The sequence below is a fragment of the Chelmon rostratus genome, chromosome 19 (assembly GCF_017976325.1).
Source record: "Chelmon rostratus isolate fCheRos1 chromosome 19, fCheRos1.pri, whole genome shotgun sequence".
NCBI lineage: Eukaryota > Metazoa > Chordata > Actinopteri > Chaetodontiformes > Chaetodontidae > Chelmon > Chelmon rostratus.
The window spans coordinates 18099032-18118177 of NC_055676.1; the positions used below are offsets into that span (position 1 = coordinate 18099032).

Consider the following 19146-nt stretch of genomic DNA (forward strand, 5'->3'; position numbering starts at 1 on the left):
CAGGAATGGTATGTGGCTCTTTAACTGTCTTGCATTAAAATGGCGCTGAAATGAAAAATGACAGATCACATTCCTGCTCATCCCTGGTGCACCTAGTAACAATGTATGCCGTGTTGTTTTCTGTATTCCATCTTGTCTGCAGATAAAGCAGGATTTCAGTCTGATGTTTGGTGATGACACCTCTGCAAAGTTCCTGGAGAAGTGACCTACTCCCTACAGGCAGAAAGACCTTGAACAAAGCCGTGGCCTCACCCAGACAAGCCACCTTGAAGATCTCCTTCATAACGCTGATTCCACAATAGAAGAACTGGAACATGGTCCACTCGAATTAAAGAAATAATAATAATGGACGAGGGAAATGGTTTTGCATTTTAGTTTTTCATGTGTTATACAATGCTGTCATATTACAAAGGCCTAACAGTATTGACATGTATATTATGGGTGCTCAGTGCATGTGTGATGCATTTAAGAAAAATACAAGTGCATTGTTGAATTTTCATTTCTGGTCTTTTTTATTTCAAACATTTTAATCCAGAGTTATCATTATTAAAATCAATATTGAATGAAATACAACTCTTTATTGAGTGAAATAGAACTCTATTCATAGTAGAATTGGACCTCTACTTTGAAGCATTTATTACTCTGTACAGAGTAGAATACAACTCTGTATTGAGTGAAATGGTGCTGGAGGTGTCCTCACTTTATGCTGAATTGAGTAAATTTCCATCTAGTGGAGTAAAAGATGAACTCTTGATAGAGTAGAAATAGCTTAAAATATAACTCTATGACGAGAGTACACTTTTGCTCTTTTTGGACTGGGACCAAATACTATATTTTTGGGAGTAAAACTTTACTCAATCTGAGTAAAATTTACTCTTCAAAATTTTCTGTGCACCAATACCTGGAATCAGTGTCACTTTATCAACCACATCTACCTCCCCTGTGATTGTAAACATCTATAATCCACTCCTCTTGCGCTAGAAGGTATTTTTTCCACTCTTTGCCACTTATATTATTGCTGAGCAAAACACTTTTTCTATTTTTTCCTAGATTCATTGTACATAGCCTTTTTTTAGTTTTGAAATTCTTTTTTATTTTGACCTATTTGCACAATTTCCAATACTATTTGCTTCTCTATCACATACAGCCTGTAGGGGGCAGCAAGCGTTTAAACCCAACAGGAAGAAGGCGCAGCGCACTTCCGCCCAAGCAGTTTCCTGACAAACCGACACGGAAAGGTACATATTCTTGAACAAAAGACAACATTCAGACACAAAAGTAGAATTGTACGTTGAAGTATTTACCTTTGTGACGGTTCATAGTGAACCGTGTGACAGACAGAGCTGGAAAGAAGGTTCGGCTATGAGGGCGGAACCTAACGTTAGCATCCTTTAGCCAAGGTTAGCTCACAATTCAGGCAGCATCCTGTATGTAATATAACGTTACCGCCACACGGGGGTTAAAGCCCCAGAAAGCCACCAGAGAATCCTGTCAGAGGTTTATTCTTGTCAGGCAAGGTTCATTAAAGCCGCTAAAACTTTACAGTAGCAGCCGGCAGTGGTGGATCATAACTGAGTACATGTATGCAAGTAAAATATGCGGTCGAAAAGTGTAAAACGGAAAAAAAATACTTTAACGTGAAAATACGCATTTGAACTATGTAACGTGTCCAATAAGTGATGGATTCCATATTTATATTACATATATATTTTAATGTATAGTTAATATATATAAAGAAGACCTCAGTCGTAAATCCTCGATTGTGATTGGTAAATAGCTCAAATGGAGCGGTGTTTATTTGTGGATAGAAGAGCGGCTGCTCAGGAATTCCTACCAGTCAGAGACTAAAGGGGCAATCCCTTAATGTACCAAGCTCAATAACAAATAGGCAGCTGATTTGAGAGGCAAAAATATGGAGCATTTTGCAGACATTGCTTTTCAATTGTTTGGAGAGGACAAAACACTTGACGTGTGGCTGGAGAATGACATGTCCCCAGCAAAAAAGGCAAGAAAGGTAAAGAACAGCGCTGGACTGTCTGATCACATTATTATTATTATTATTATTATTGTTGTTGTTGTTGTTATTGAGCAGCTGAGCAGCTCTTTCAGTGGCCGACTGAGGCACTCAGTGCTGACAGATACATGATTTTGAGTGTAGTTAGATTTCTGTTCTGAAAATTCACATGTTAAATTAATTTTTCTCCTGCATAGTGCTTTTTTGTTACAGTGGTAAGTTGGGGCTAGAGAAAAGAAGGTAGGCGCGTGAGTGGCGGCGTCTCGAGAGGCGACATGTGCTACGGACGCCACTGAACTGACTAATGTACACCTGAAAACAGCAATTAATCAACTTCGATTTAACAACGTAGGCGAATTATAAGTTAAAGAAGAGCTGGCAGCGTTAGATTACGAGTTTTTCCGTGTTTTTAAACACAAATCTACTCAATAAGGAAGTCTTACCAGTGTTAATTTAAATACTTAATTACGGTGGGCTGTATTCGTTAGGTTGACGTCTCCGTGTCTCCTCCTCCCTCAGCTCTACGTCGCGCCGTGCCGGGCCGTGCTGTAGTTGGGAGGGGGGAGATGTTTGGGGATGGTTGGCCGGGGTATCGCGTCTCTCGACTCGGCTCCTCGAAATCTTGCTAGCATACTGTCGCCTGCCCGCATCCAGTATGGATTATTTACAGGAAGAATAAAAAAACATAGCGATTATCACCGTGGCGGCTGCTTGTGTTGGTAAATACGAGTCATTCATAACTGCTGTTATCATCGAGATGATGTCTGAGCTTTGGTTTGTAGGCCTTTCACTTTGCAGATCTGTGAGATTCTGGGGGTAAATATGGGTTTTCATTGAGAAATACTATAGATATTTAATTTAGCATGTCTCAGCTATCAGCCAGGGAGAAGATGCGTGTGATATCTCTGGCTGCACATCGTGCCTTTGTGTTGAGGTGATCCAGCTAGCTATAGCTAAGACATCTGAATTACCACAGTTTTATTATTACTGCCCTGTCAACAGACAGCATTAACAGACGTGCCCCTGAAGAGAGCGAGTAGCTATGGCCGAACAAGACATTTGTCCTCACCTGGACTCCATAGGAGAGGTCACCAAGGAGGACCTCCTCCAGAAATCCAAGGTGGGTTTTCAGTCATTCACTGGAAATGTTATACACAGTGTCAAAGATGTCCAGCCAGGTCACTGGCTGTGTTGATGTAGCTGCCTTGTCTCCATCAGTTCACACTGTAATAGTAACCACATGATCTGAAATATATGCTGGAAGCTCTGTGGTGCTGCTCTCGTTCCTTCTAAATGAACCAAAATGTTTGTGCACAACATTGTCCAATATTGGACAATGTTGTGTGTCCAATATTTCATTCTGTTCCTTTCTGTTCAAATCTGTTCATGTTCTCTTCATCTGTCTGCAGGGAACTTGCCAGTCTTGCGGGGCAGGGGGTCCAAACCTGTGGGCCTGTCTGCAGGTAGGGGCTCAAATCCTTTGTAAGATGTTTTGAATTTTATGTCTTTTCAAGGGTAATTGCTGGTGATGCTTGTGCACCTTCTCACATAAATGATGACTGCTGCAAACACAACTAGCACTGCATTTATTGTAAACCATTTGAGATAAGGTCAGGTGAGTGCTTAATAATTAATGATGTAGGGCATAAATGTAATTATAAATTCATCATCTCTCAAGGCAGGCAAGCAAATACACAACATGTGCAGTTGCAGCTGATTCACATTCTAGCATGAACTTAATTTATAGATAATTTATAGATTGATCCAGTTAACACAGATAGACGGAATGGTATTGTGACATAATGTCTTTGCAAGGTATAAGAGAGGATTCAGAAGTTTTAAGTTCCTGTCTGGTTCTGTGTTTCTGCTCTGTAGAATGACTGCCCGTATGTTGGTTGTGGAGAGTCGTACTCTGATCACAGCACCCTGCACGCACAGGTAAAACCCTCTCACACTAAACAGACCTACCAGCTTCTGTGCTTCTTGTCAGCAGTTTACCTTGTTGGTGGATGGTTATGAGTGGGAAATGTAAAGTTATTTTAAAGCAGAGTCCCTTGAATGATCGTGAGTATGCTTCCTTTAGGCTAAGAAGCACAACCTCACTGTGAACCTGACAACGTTCAGGATCTGGTGTTATGTGTGTGAGCGGGAGGTGTTTTTGGAGCACAGGCCTGCGCTGGTGCCTGTACCCGCTGCTCCTCACCACTGTAAAGCCACAGAGCAGGTACGACTTTGCTGCAACAAGGTCACGCCTTTCATTGGTCTTGTTTCCTTCATGCTTGATGGATTTAAATAGGGGGAAAAACTATAAGTGCTCCTGATCTAATCAAGTTCATATTTATAGTAGCTATTAATTACCTCCCCAGGAAGCAGCTCCTCAGCCAGTAGGTCACCCACTGAAAGCTGTACCAATTGCTGTGGCTGAAGAAGAAGGTTCAGAGTCAGAGGAAGATGAGCTCAAACCCAGAGGTACACAAGTCTGCTGTCAGCATTATTTCTCCTAAACAACAGTTTCTCAGCTCCATAAATCTTTGATTATTAATTGGATTATTGCTTGGATTTTTCCGGGTACTTGTAGTATTAGGTCAGAGCTGCCATATTTAATATGTATAATTGCTTTGAGTTCTGAGAATAGTTACTAGGGCTGTTTCTTTTAATGCACACTTGCATTGATAATTAACCCTTGGTGGTGTCCTTTCCATTTGTTTTATTCTAGTTTGGACCTAAATTGCTTGGTTTTTATACAATTTGGCACAAAAAAACAGTACAGCTCTTTTTTTGTCCGGACATTTGTAGGCTTGACAGGAATGAAAAACATTGGAAACTCCTGCTACATGAATGCAGCTCTTCAAGCCCTGTCCAACTGGTGAGGTCACGTCCTCACATTACATTTGGTCCATTACTGGGCATGTGCCTCTTTTTTTCTGTGTTTATTCATTCAATTTCCTTTAGTTAAACAGCTGTGTTGATGTGTTTTTCCCCTCTCTTTCCTCACCAGCCCTCCTCTCACTCAGTTCTTCCTGGACTGCAGTGGTTTGGTCCGGACTGATAAGAAGCCTGCTCTCTGTAAGAGCTACCAGAAACTCATCTCAGAACTCTGGCATAAAAAACGGTAACGAACACAGTCGTAGTTCCATAAAACTACTTGAGACAAGTGACAGAATGCAGCTGTACATTGTATATGAGTCATTTACTTTATATTAAACTAACTGTCATGGCGGCTACCCTCCCAGGCCCAGCTATGTTGTCCCTACCAGTCTGTCTCATGGCATCAAACTAGTAAACCCCATGTTTCGGGGTTACGCTCAGCAGGTAGGGGCAAGCACCCAGCAGGTAACTACACCTGGCATCACTCAACAGCTTGACACTGTCTTGTGAACCCCTGTGTGTTTTTCCTTAATTTCTTAAACATGACTTTTATTGTTCCTGCTAACAGCTACATTTGTTATCAATTTGACTCAAGTTCTTTTTACTTGTTTGTGTGTTGCTCAGTTTTTGGAGGATTTTTTGTATTTTTCTTCCATCCCTAGAACCAGACAAAGTCATAGATTCTTTTATGTCTCTCTGTGGAAAACGGTGGGAGGAACTGTAGGAGAGGACAGACATCATCTAATTTCTTTGGTGATCATGAGATTAATGAGTCATAATCACTTAAACTACAATGCACACTTTTGTTAGTCCAGCCAACCCTCTTAGAGAGGTTTAAAGGTCCAGTGTGTAAGATTTAGGGGAATGGCTGAATATGGCAGAAATGGAATCTAATATTCATATTTATATTTTCATGAGTGTAATCACCTGAAAATAAGAATAGCTGTGTTTCATTACCTTAGAATCAGTTCTTTATATCTGCTGAGGGAGCAGGTCTTCTGCCATGTTTCTATGGTAGCTCAGAATGGACAAACCAAACACTGGGCCTTTAGTTTTTCTTGCAAGTTTCACGCCCACCGCTAGATGCCACTAGCTCCTACACACTGGACCTTTAAGTGTATTTCTTAAAAGAATAGTCATTTTACTCACTATGCTCTTATGCTGTCCTGTAGAGAAGTAGTTAGCTTAGCATAAATACTGGAAGCAGGGGAAAACTGCTAACCACAACTAGCAATTTTTATACTTCACTGTTTGTGTAAATTGAAAGAAACAAGATATAATGTGTTAATTAGTGAGTGTTAGGGGGACTGATCTGTGGATATTGTTAGCTTTGGACAGAGCCAGGCTAGCTGTTTCCAGTCTTTGTGCTAAGCTAAGATAACCATCTCCAGGCTGAACACAGGCATGAGAGTAGTATCGATCCTCTCATCTACCTCTCGACAAGAGAGCAAATAAGTGTTTTTCCTAAAATTAAAACTTTAGAGAGGCTACATGTTCTGGTAGGCCTGAGGTAAAGTAGGCTGAACTCATATTGCAACATACCTTCAGATTGCATGCAGAAACATTAAAAAGCGCATCTGGGACTTTGTCTGACTCTGGGGAAGTCAGAGACACTGACTCATCCCTTGAAATACACAGCCAATTAACAGCTCAAATCAAACCACTGAGTTCCATTTGAGTTGGGTTGGTCTGATTCTGATTCCTTGGAAGACATTGAATTATCCTCAGACACTGAATTATCTGTGTAATCCAGTTTAAAAACGTGGGCATGTTTGATTCAGGCTCAGTGCATGGTTAATTGGAAGTGTTGGGATTTGTTTGATTGCGATTGCTATAGAAGTGTTGAGACTTTTTAAATAATAATGAGTTTTGCCTCATACCCGCTGTCTGTAGTGGGTTTGATTACACATACATGACTTACCAATATACAAAATGATTTCTTGTTGCAAATGAGACCTACACCATTACTCATACATTTTTTCCTCATTTCTATGTTTACAGACATTTATTTGCCATCCATCAACACATATCCAACTCTGCAAAACTCCTGACTCTGTGTATGTAGTCATACTCAAGCATCCTCCTTTTGACTGAATGTAATGTGCATTTCTTGCTGCAGGACACTCAGGAGTTCCTGCGCTGCCTAATGGACCAGTTGCACGAAGAGCTGAAGGAGCCTCTGACAGAGTGTAGCATGAGCGGCGAGGGAAGTGACGGCGAGGAGATAAGAGATGGAGACCGCTCCCCATCTGAGGATGAATTCCTATCCTGCGACTCTGGCTCCAGCAGCGACCGGGGGGAGGGAGGAGGAGCGGGTGACGCGGAGCTGCTCCTGCAGGATGAGTGTGACGGCGTCAGGTCACCGGCAGGAGGGATGGTGGGCGTCACTACCGGCGGGGTGATCTCAGAGAAAGAGAGGCTGAAGGAAAGGAGGGTGTCTGGCTCACCCCTCCGTGGAGGCTCCCAAGAGATGGATGAGGACGCTGATGTGGATACAGCAGCTGAGGACGGGGCTCCTGAGCGGGGAGAGGAGGAGGAGTCGACGACAACCACAAACACTGAGGTCCAAAGCCAAGAGAACAATCAGTTATCTGATACTGGGCAAGGGCAAACCCAGAGCAACACGACCTCAGGTATAAGACCGGCAGGAGTATGAAAGTGGACCTTTCTTTACATGGGGCTCATTTGTCTCTAAAATTCTGTGCATCCAACATGCTGTTTTCTAGAGCCAGACAATGAAGCATCAATGACACAGCCCCAGTCCACTCCCTGCAGTCCTGTGCGAACCCTTCAGGAGCTGCATCCCAAACTGTCCTCCAGTCCACCTCGCTCCAGCCCCCTCCGCTCTGCAGGACCTGCGTACTCCTTCAAAAAAGGTAAGGATGGGCAGGGTTCCATACATTCTCGCTGCTCATTCAAAACGCTTCATCATTTCTATTGACTCCTGGGGAGTTCCAGGTATTTAATCCTCTGCCTTGGGTATGTACAATGTCAAATGAGATTTTTTAAGGTTGTATTGGCAGCCAGGAGAGGCCTGTTAGAGTCACACGAATTAAAAAGTCAAGGAACCTAAATGGTCTCCGTCTGAAAAAATTGGGGTTTTGCACAAGTCCTAGAAGATTCAATGTCCTGGATAAATGAGGGAAATTCCTGTCAAATATTATATGTATTTATGGACCCATGTTTTTGTCCAAGTTACTAATGGAGACAATTCTTGAAATTGGTCCAGTATTGAAGAGAGTGCTGCAGCTGTCAGCTGCGAAACGGCTGCTGTGTAATCCCTCCGGGCGTTCATGCACCATCAATATTGGTCCGTTAAAAGTGTTTGTTTTATTATAATATCGCTATTCTAAGTGGCTGACTACATTATGGAAAAAATCCCTGCAGCGATAGACCTTTTTGTTAAAAGTAAGATCCTTTTTTGGTTAACCAGAAAAGGCCACTATTGTGTTCGCCCGACCCACCAGACTCCATTTATAGAAACAGCAATTTTACAGAAACAAAATAAAACTCACCACAACCTTGGTTTGTCTTTCACTGTTTCAACCATCACCACTAACTAACTAAGGCATTATGGAGAGATTTAAATATATTGGAACTCAGCACATTTTCCTAGTAAAAACATGTGTGAATTACCAGAGACCCTGGAAAATATGAGGGGCGTTTTGATTTCATGTGACTTTGATAAGTGCAGTCAGTTTATATGGTAACGTTTGATTGATAAAGGTGCTCTGTTAGTCCACGTCAAACAGCATTAGCAGACTTCAGTTTGTCCTCTAATATGCTGCCATGAATCTTCCAGCTCAGCTGATGCTCAGTGCCAGGAAGAAGAAACAGTCTCACTATCGCAGCGTGATCTCCGACATCTTTGACGGCTCCATCCTCAGTCTGGTCCAGTGTTTAACCTGCGACAGGGTGAGATGTGCTTCATATGTTTAAACACCAGAGGGAGCTACATATTGACTCAGAAACCACAATTTATTTACCAAATAATATTGTATTATTTTGTTTTAAGTGAAATGTGAGTTAAAGTATGGCCTGTGCAATTGTGTCATTTCATGATTAGATTGAATAATTAATTGAACAATTCACATTTAAACTTTCATTAGTAGAGATGATTTGTTTTGTATTTCATTTGTAACGTTCATATCTGCTACTTTAGCACAGGTGTGAATGATTTATTTCAATCCAGAATCATTCATCCATCACTCACTGATTTATTGAAACAAGCATTTATTTCCCAACTTTGAGAAAACATATTGTTTACGGCTCTGCTCTGACTGATAGAGGTGTGCTGAATAACCAATTCTCTGAATGTGTGACAGGTCTCAACTACAGTGGAAACCTTCCAGGACTTGTCCCTCCCTATTCCCGGTAAAGAGGACTTGGCAAAGCTCCACTCCTCCATACATCAAAACCTTCCAGTCAAGACAGGCGTGTGCCCCGACACGTACAGTTCGCAGGGCTGGATCTCCTACATCATGGACTCCATACGCCGGTTAGTGAGCCACATTCAACTGTCAGAGGAGAGGAAGAATGCAAATTCAGTAGAATCTAATTGTGCACTAATATGCTGATGTCACTGAAGTGATTTCATGAGAAATTAGCTGTTTCGTTTTGACTGTTTAGATGTGACTTGAGATTGGCTTATTGAGGAAGCTCACTACAGATGTAAGCAAGTTGTTTTTTAAATAGTCAAGCTCACTTTATTCCATAACGTGAGTCAACATTGTTGCACTTCTGCTTCCCTCATCTCGAAGTCAAAGGGTTTTTTAATTGGTTTTTGGTTAGATGCTTGAAATAAGATCTGCGGTTAACACAAGCTGAAGAGATTTTCACATTTTGTTCTACAACATAAAACACCTAGTTATGAATTTTGAAGCCTTTACGTGTCTTAAAAAAGGCGGTTGCTAACATGTGGCTAAATGAGAGGTTGTTGGGGACATTTAACATTATCAAGCCGAACACAGAATTTCTGCAGAGACGACAGAGGATGTAGGTGAGGGCATGTAGGTATTAGAAGGCTTTGCCAGATCTTTTACCATATATTTTTTTGTGTGCTGTGCTTCACCTGGAGTCAGCAAATGGAAAAGATGACCTTCTGTGATTTTTCATTAACCTGTCCTGGAAGAATTTCTTCTTGACTTGTGTTGTGAGGTGAATCAGCTTGGTGCGTGCAAGCATGTCCTTGATCACAGGAAGTAGACTGATACCACAGCTGATCATATTTCACAATTAATCACCATGTTTTAAATGTACCGCAACTTATTTCAGTCGTTCTGTGCCATGAAATGATGAAGCCTCCTGGTTCGACTTTTGCCCTGACAGAATTCAGAAAGTCAAAAGCAGAAAAGTTATTTTTCATGCCTCAAAGCCGATAAAAACTGTGTGTGGTTCATGCAGTGACAGGGCCTTGAGGATGGCTGGGAGTCAGTCCAGAACTGATGGGTTGGAGAGATTATGTGGACTGAGCATGGCTCTGAAATGTTTGACCCAGTGCTCCAAGACAAGATTTGAGTGCTGAGCCACCAAATCACCCAACAGTAGTGACGTTGCATTTTGGAGACTGTAGAAGGGTTTTAACAGTGTAGTAGAAAGTGCAGTTCTTGTCAGTGTCAGCAAAGCTGTGGGTTTCCTGAGATTTTCTGGGATACCTCTAATTTTTAATGCTTTCTACTGATAGAGAGCTGCTTTTCTGACATGAAAGTAGAATCACTTCCTTTGCCAAGTACATTTGCACATATGTGGACTAAGTTGTTAAGTGTTTCTCATCTTAGATAATAGGACAGAGATGTAAAGACAGGCCATGGCATGCTTTTTGCTTATCCTCCAGCAATTCCTTGATTTCGAAAGCATTGTCATTGACACAGTGGTGGCGGCTTCATTTGAAGAATGGAGTGGTTTCCAAGGAAGCACAGGTGGAGTTTTCTAGAACTCGGGGCCATTCATCCTCCGTACCACACCTTGATGAAGAAGCATAATTCGGTTCAGCCTTCAACCCGTGCCAAGCTCTGCAAGTCTGCATAAAAATCTAGTGTCACTCGACTCAAGCTGGCAGTGTTGCTGCTACTGTAAGCAAACAAGTTTGCCACATAATCTTTACAAAATTATAACCTGCATCAAGCACAATATTCCAAATGAACAATGACCATCAGGTCCATCCTGTGGCCTCTGTGTAAGACAGCAACACAGATCTTCTCTTTGTCACGCTGTCCTGTCAGAGAGCCTGGCTGCAGAGTGGGGACTGTGAGATCAGGTGCATTTAGGTTGAAAGCTGCCCTTCCAGCTTACTGCCATCAAAGACCCTGTCAGGAGCTAATATCGCCCCAGGTGCCACTGCTTTTGGTGCTGCTTCATCTAATCAGTTTCTGACCCACTCAAAGGTCATTTTTGTCAATGTGATCAATGTCGGGATACACACTAAACAGGCCCTGCGGCTGTATGTGGTTGCAATGATTGCATGTCTTTGTATTATGCCTCTGACCAGGTTCGTAGTCTCATGTATCCCCAGTTGGTTTTGGGGGCCCATGGTAACCCTAGAGGACTGCCTCGCCGCCTTCTTTGCTGCAGATGAACTCAAAGGTAATCAGTATTACGCCTCTACTGTAATACTTGAGTGTAGGTGAGAAGATTCTGTCAGAATTCACATTTACTTTCATTCTTTTCACAGGGGACAACATGTACAGCTGTGAGAGATGTAAAAAGTGAGTATGTAAAGGAAATTCAGCTGCAGACATGTAGTAGAACGGGAGAAATTCTCCTCTTTAACGATAATTTTGTAAGTCACATGCTTAGAAATGGTCAATTTAAAGAGGATCATTTTCATTTAGATTTCTTTAACGCAGTGTTTTGTGTTCTACAGGTTGAGAAATGGTGTCAAATATTGCAAAGTACTTAGACTTCCGGAGGTATACTTTTTCTTTTCTTAATCTGATCTCCTTCTTGCTGCTGGTAACAAGTTTCGCTTGTGGTTGAGTGTTTGTTCCAAAATGTTCTGTGCAGATTCTGTGCATTCACCTGAAACGCTTCCGGCACGAGGTCATGTATTCATTCAAGATTAGCAGCCACGTATCCTTCCCATTGGAGGGCCTCGACATGCGACCTTTCCTCGCCAAAGAGAGTTCAAGCCAAGTCACCACGTACGACCTGCTGTCAGTCATTTGTCACCATGGCACGGCAGGAAGTATGAGATAACTTCATTTCCTACAGATAAGGGGATTTCAAATGTTATAGAATGAGCAAACATACGTGCTTTTAGCTATGCCGGGTAATCACCTTTCTGTCTTACACTTTTCATGCTTCTGCAGGTGGGCACTACATAGCTTACTGTCAGAATGTGATCAATGGTCAGTGGTATGAGTTTGATGACCAGTATGTCACAGAGGTCCATGAGACGGTGGTACAGAATGCAGAGGCCTATGTTTTGTTCTATAGGTAAGCATTTAAAGACCCCGTAATACTGACTCTATGCAGATTTAGTCAAAATGTTGTTACTGATTGCATTTTTCTTGGCCTCATGCAGGAAAAGTAGTGAGGAATCCGTGAGAGAGAGGCAGAAGGTGGTGGCTCTGGCCAATATGAAGGAGCCAAGCCTGCTGCAGTTTTACATCTCCAGAGAGTGGCTGAACAAGTTCAACACCTTCGCAGAACCGGGTCCCATCAGTAACCACACGTTTCTTTGTCAGCACGGGGGTGAGTGTCTGAAAAAGTTGCAAGGTCAAATTCTTGCCTTATCACACTAAGGCAAGATGTACATGCTTCAGCTTCATGCTTAAAGGGGAACTCAACTGATTTCACACAAAAAGGTCTGTTTAATAGTCATGAGAAGTACTACTCGGCAGATGAAAACAGCTGTATATCTGCAGCTCTCTTACAAATTTCCAGCAGAAAGCCAGTGCTACAAGCAAGTTGTTTGAAAAATGTGACCAATTATGTATTACCAGTTGAAACAGTAATGACATTAACTGGATTAATTACTCAACAGCATCAGTAACATTACTTGTTGAATTACCTTCTTTGGTCAAAAACAAGCATTTATTTCCCAACTTTGAGAAAACATATTGTTTACAGCTCTGCTCTGACTGATAGAGGTGTGCTTTATAAACCAATTCTCTGAATGTGTGACGGGTCTTAACTACAGTGGAAACCTTCCAAGATTTGTCCCCGGAATAGGGACCAGCTCCAAAGCTTTTTGGAGTTTCTCCCTATTCAACCCCAAACAACTCCAAAGCCTCCACATCATATATTCTGTATTTAACATGTAGGAATAGAAAACAAAGCATGTTTTAACATACAGACAGGCTATGATAAGGAAGCTTACCTTAGCTTATCTTATCTTAGTTGCGTGACTGAGTCCTCAGCTGAAGGCTTTGCCATTGAATGTAAGCAGAGTACCTGTGTCTGGGCTACTTTTGAGACAGTCATAAAATTTTTCAATATAAAATAGATTGAAGGATCTCATTCGACTGTCTGCTCCACACTAAACACTATAAAATAATCTGTGGTTCCTCAAGAAGCAATATTAAGGCCACTGCTTTTTAATCTATCTGTGTTACCCCTTGGTCTTGTTATCATCATGGCATCTCTTTTTATGCTGATGACACACAGCTTTATGTTTCTCCTGGTGACACAGGATTGATGCTCTTTTTAAAATGTATTTTAGGTACTGATGCCTTGATACCTTTTCACCATTTTATTTTCAATTTCTTGAGCATCCCTTAACATTTTGGATAATAGTCACTCGAGTGCCTCTTTAAAAACACAAAATAACACTGGGAAAATTACCCCGTAGCAAAATTAATTGGCATTCTATCTGCAGGAAGTTTATTATGTTGTTGGTCAGTATCAGTTACGTAATGTCTCCCCCCGCCCCATGCATTCCATTTCAGGCTTTTAAAACACTTTTAGGACAAAACACATTACACATTACGTCTTATCTGGGTGTTTCTTTTGTATTAGTATGATCGCTGGCTGGTTTCCATGTCTGTTAGAAAAACATGGCTTTGTTGCTTTTGTGCTTTACAGGCCATCATTATTCAAGTGGATGTCGGGAATGAGGGTGGGGATTTTGTGTAGGAGGAGAAAAACTGTGCCGTAGTCGTTGGAATTCTTACTGGTCTCCAGTTCAGGCAATAGAAAGTCAGAAAGATTTCTCCTGAAATATAACCTATTTTATCTCCATCCAGGGATCCCTCCTAATAAATATCACTATATTGATGACCTGGTTGTGATTGTTCCCCAGAATGTATGGGAGTACCTTTACAACAGGTAAATATGCACCACACTACCATTTCACTTTTATTTTGAGTTCAGCGCATCCTTATGTTCACTGTACTGTTTGTACTGCATACTCCATCTGATTCTACAATTTTCCATTGTCTGAAACTAGACTGTTCTGTATTAGATGTGTCATTTAAGAGTTTACTTATGGCTTTATTGCCTTTTTTGATCATTTAAAATAGAGCAATATGGAAGGATGGATAGTACATAATATAGACACTGGGACCCCCAAACCAAAAACCACCTGTAACAGTGTGATGGCATGTTTAAAGGATGCATTTTTACCATGAGGTTTGAGTTCCTTCTTCTGGCCGGCAGACTGTTTTTATAAGCTGAACATGTTGCTCTATAATAATGAAGTGCATCTGAATTGATCAGCTGAAACTGTGAAGGCCTCAGTTGAATGTTGATTGAATGATTTGCATTTGGATGCATACTTTCACATTCATTTGTGTCCATCTGTCACTGTGTCTTTTTAAGTGCCTTTCTGTTAAATATTGGTGTTTCAGTTTTGGAGGCGGCCCAGCAGTGAACCACCTCTATATGTGCGCCATCTGCCAGGTGGAGATTGAAGCTCTGGCTAAACGCAGAAAAATGGAAATTGACACCTTCATCAAGGTAAAAGCCTGTACTCTGCAATGGTTTAGTTGCCTGTAATTATTTCTTCATGCTTTGTGTTGGATGTTGAATGAGCAGTTTTCTCCTGTCTCTAGCTGAATAAAGAGTTTCAGGCTGAGGAGGCTCCCACTGTGATCCTGTGCATCAGCATGCAGTGGTTCAGAGAGTGGGAGAGCTTTGTGAAGGGCAAAGATAATGGTACAACCCCACAGTTAGACAAATACACTCGTGCATTAATGCCATCTTTGTGTCCTTACAAAATATTTCTTATCATTTGTTTTCTCAGAGCCACCTGGTCCCATCGACAACAGTAAAATTGGTGTTATGAAAGGAGGACACATACAACTCAAGCAAGGTAAACCTCAGCGCTCATTGAAAAGGGTATAAAGGTGGAAATGAGAAAAACAACATGTTTCTCACTGGATATTATTCGTTGGAATCCTACATGTCAATATAGTGATAACTTCCATTTCTGCAAAAATGCACTTAATATCTTTTTAAATTCTTTCAAAGTCTTCACGACATATATCATATGAGTCTGGACAGACATGGTTGTAAACTACAACTTGACTGGTTGGCGACTGCAAGTCGCAACTACAACTGCAAGGCAATAATTCTAGTTTTATGTGTGTTTCTCGCCTCAAGGTGCAGACTATGGTCAGATCTCAGAGGAGACATGGCAGTACTTGTTGGGCATTTATGGCGGAGGCCCTGAGATCGCAGTGAGACAAACGGTGGCCCCGGCTGACCCTGACAGCCTTCATGGAGAGAGGAAGATCGAGGCAGAGACCAGAGCGCTTTGAGATAAAAAGAGGTTGGAATGTTTGTTTATTGGGAATCACTGTAAAACCACTGTAATCCCTCAGAAGAACACACATTCCCCCTGCATATACACAGACTTGCATACAATCACGTGTTCGAATGTACTTTGGGTAATGTGTAGCAATTTACTGGAAGCTGTGGTTGTGTAGCTTGTAGCCTGGAACAGGCTAGCTTCTCCCAACCACACGGGCTAATGAATTACATCTGGCCAGCAGGGATTAAGATATCGACACATGCATCTTAAACAGCCAAAACAGCTGTAAATTCAATCTCAACTGTTTGAATTGAGGGCCAGTTAAGGGTCCATTTGAACTCAACTTTTTTTTTTCAACTTTTCCTTATCTTCAGGTCTTCTGACCTTTCTACTCCTGCCCTCACAGGAAGCTGAGGAATTTGCACCTGGCTGAAGACGCCTCGCTGTGAGCACTTTGTAAATGTAGCAACGCATTATTCTGAAGCCGTGTCACAAGAGGCTGAAACGGTACTTAGATATTACGTAGTTTATTTATTGGATAAGTCTGATCCGCAGTGTTAAGGTGTAAAAATAAGACGTCATGCCACATCTCTGGAGCTGTTTTTGGTAGCTATGGTGTGTCAGTGGCTGCTGTAGTGACTAGGTGTCATGTACTGCTAAACAGGCGTCATGAGCCAGTTTGCTGAGGAGCAAAACAGAACTACAGTGTGATGTTTGGTCCGAGGACTCTACTTTTCTTCCTCAGTGGAAGCAGCAACCAAGAGACATTAAGAAGCTATCTGTTGTTTGCCTATTTACTAGTTACATAGCAACAAGTTCAGACGTCAAGTGAGAGATATTGCATCAATCTTCTTCGTGCACCTCCAACCTTAAACACACAGTATAACTGAGCCCTCAGGAATGGGAGTCTTTTGTTTGTTTAAGCCAGTTAAATGATCAGTTTAGGGACCATATGAAAAAAAACACAGCAGGTTTGTTGCAAACCATAAAATGTGCATGTGTTTCAAAAATACCATTTTCAGGGTCATTTTTATTTGAAATGCTTCAAAATGCATGTAGCTGCAGCTTCTTTATTTGGACCTGCAGGGACATTTCACCGAGAGGATGAGGTGTCGAGTCTGTTTGCTCATGCACACAACAACACCTATATGTGCTCAAAATGATCCAGCACTATCCATAAATAGGCATACGGACATGTAGATGTATAGCTATTATTTTAAACAGAATAGAGAAATAGTGAATTTCTGAAAAATGAACTACCGGTAATTTAAATCACATATGGCAAAGATGCAGGAGTTAACTAAAAGGAGGGTTACATATGTGGTGCAATAATGGTAAATTGCAGAGGGGTAATAAGAGAGTCATAGAAAATAAATTGACTGACTTTTCTGCTGATATCGTACTAAGTCTGTAATTCTTCTGAAACATCACGGTGTGAATTACCTTATATCAGTTCTTAGGGATTATTCCCAATGATGCAGTACCTGTTTATACCAAGAGAGGGCAGTATTAAATGAATGTAGAAGGAAAGAAATAATCTGACATCACAAATAATTAGCACAACATGCACAAATCCTGACAAAGTATATTTTCTGTGATCTCTTAATTGTTTCGTCATCAGGTCAGAAAATTGAAGCTGTACGCTGTGGCAGGGATGTTGCACTTTGAGGTGTTTGTAAAAGCATTTGTGCATCTGCTTATTGCATTTTTGTCCGAGACACATTTTAACATTTTGAGTACAAATATTAAGTCTTCACTTAATTGGACACCAGGGCTTGTCTTCTCAAATCACTTTCGGGTGTGAGGTTTGGATAGCTCCACCCTCACGGGAAGCGATGACTCAAAACAGTCCGAAAACCACAGCGCTTTGCAAAAAAAACTGCATTCAGATCTTGAGCTTCTTCCGTTGTTGTATATCTTTTGATCACTGATGAGGCTGGTAAACAAGCATGTGCTGTGCAATTTAACAGCAACGTTTGAGACGGTCCAAACAGCTCCTAATATTCCTAATATTGACCCCTGACTTCTGTTTGAAAACAATTAATTAGCACAATTAATAAATAGTTTTTAAATATTTTTGTTTCTCAATAATCATAAATTTAGTAACTGTACATATTATATTTGAACAGGAAACCCTCCAGAAGTAGGAGGTCCACATGGATAAATACAGCTACTCAGCTATTACCAGTCTAAATTGCCACAAGATGATACAAACGAGTGACAGCACAGCATCTTGTAGCCTATTTACAGGTGATTTTCAGTGCCAAATAATTGAAAATAAGAAAAAACACTAATATTTAATCTTTAATGGCCATTCACTATTTACATTAGGAAACAGTAGTTCTCACTTCTTGCTTTCCTTTTTATTTCGCACCTGTTTTTGTAGCAGCAGAGAGCAGTCATCCTACCTTGGAATACAGTGCCTTCAAACCCCTACACATCCATAATGCACCTGCGTAGGTGTTTTTACATATTTTTCCTGATTACGAATGCATGGGCATGTACAGATGGTACTTGATTGACAGCTCACTCACACTACTGTTTCTTTAGGGTGGGGAAATGTTTAACTTCATCATTTGAAGTTTAGTTAATGATGTTTGGTGACCCCATATATATTCCCCGCCTATCTCCCCTCACCTTTAACCTGAGCAGATGACAGGTGAAAACACCTGTGTAGGTGTTCAGGGACTTTTTAAGTTTTCAATCCATCTTGACTTCAGAAAGGTCTACTTACATTAAATCAGCTGTGTTTCATTGGAAGATCAATCAGAAAAGGTGACACTGATCACAAAAATTCATTTAGACTACATGATGTGTAATACAAGTTAAGAGGAGAGGAGATGTAAAAATGCACATGAACTGATGAAGTTATTCAGAGTGCACATTAATATAAGTTGTTGTTGAAAGAATAGTTTGACATTTATCACAGTAATCACCAGCAGCCAGTTAGCCTAGCTTAGCAAAAAGAGTTGAAACAGGGAAACAGCTAGCCTGGCACTAAGGTGACAAAAAAATCGACTTACTAACATTTTTAAACTTTATTTATTTATTTATTTATTTAAATTATAATTTTACTTTATATCTTGTTTGTTTGATCTGTGCAAAAACTGAACTTTAAAAACAAAAGATATTTTTTCCCCCTGCTTCCATTCTGTATGGTAGGCTAAGCTAACTGGTTCCTGTAGCTTCATATTTTGCTTACATGAGAGTGTTATCAATTTTCTCATCTGACTCCCAAAATGTGAAACTATTACTTTAAAAATATAAAACGAGGCGCTGACATCTATAAAAGGCTGAGGCTCAAATTGAAGAATTAGGTGTTAGCCTTCTCTGGTAGCTAAAATGAGCAATGCTTCTTTTAGTCACTTTGGTCATGTGGCTATAGGACAAGCAAGGAAGGCTTCGTGTACATACTGATAAAATCCGACAGCAGATATTCAGACGTCCTTCAGGTCCTTCATTCTGATATCCAACAAAGCTCGGAGACCATAATCCCCAAGATGTTTGAATATACTTTTTTCACCACAGATACTTTAACTTGTAGTCGAGGGAAAAGCACAGGTGTAACTAA

At 41.0% G+C, this 19146-nt stretch overlaps 1 protein-coding gene across 4 annotated transcripts; it reads left to right on the plus strand.

The window, feature by feature from the left end:
* The first annotated feature begins 1209 nt into the window (after nucleotides 1–1209).
* usp20 (ubiquitin specific peptidase 20) lies at nucleotides 1210–18597 on the plus strand. Of its 4 annotated transcripts, none has more exons than XM_041959652.1 (25): nucleotides 1210–1238; nucleotides 3017–3134; nucleotides 3424–3477; nucleotides 3890–3952; nucleotides 4098–4238; nucleotides 4381–4483; nucleotides 4811–4880; nucleotides 5013–5126; nucleotides 5248–5347; nucleotides 7002–7515; nucleotides 7609–7758; nucleotides 8685–8797; nucleotides 9208–9380; nucleotides 11370–11464; nucleotides 11553–11586; nucleotides 11745–11790; nucleotides 11885–12065; nucleotides 12190–12316; nucleotides 12405–12574; nucleotides 14068–14149; nucleotides 14671–14779; nucleotides 14875–14977; nucleotides 15066–15134; nucleotides 15425–15593; nucleotides 15950–18597. In XM_041959652.1, exons 2-24 carry the CDS (start codon nucleotides 3057–3059, stop codon nucleotides 15580–15582), a joined length of 2847 nt encoding a protein of 948 aa, XP_041815586.1. In that variant the 5' UTR covers nucleotides 1210–1238; nucleotides 3017–3056; the 3' UTR covers nucleotides 15583–15593; nucleotides 15950–18597. The 4 variants fall into 4 exon arrangements, with proteins under 4 accessions (XP_041815586.1, XP_041815588.1, XP_041815589.1 ...); XM_041959654.1 differs by having other exon boundaries at nucleotides 15982–18597; XM_041959655.1 differs by having other exon boundaries at nucleotides 5248–5326.
* Nucleotides 18598–19146: the final 549 nt, after the last annotated feature.

Bases quoted from the DNA above. Each gene is read 5' to 3' on its own strand.
- usp20 (XM_041959652.1), top strand. From the start codon at position 3,057: ATGGCCGAACAAGACATTTGTCCTCACCTGGACTCCATAGGAGAGGTC. The intron at 9,381-11,369 runs GTTAGTGAGCCA...GCCTCTGACCAG, and splicing joins ATCATGGACTCCATACGCCG to GTTCGTAGTCTCATGTATCC. The intron at 15,135-15,424 runs GTAAACCTCAGC...TCTCGCCTCAAG, and splicing joins ACACATACAACTCAAGCAAG to GTGCAGACTATGGTCAGATC.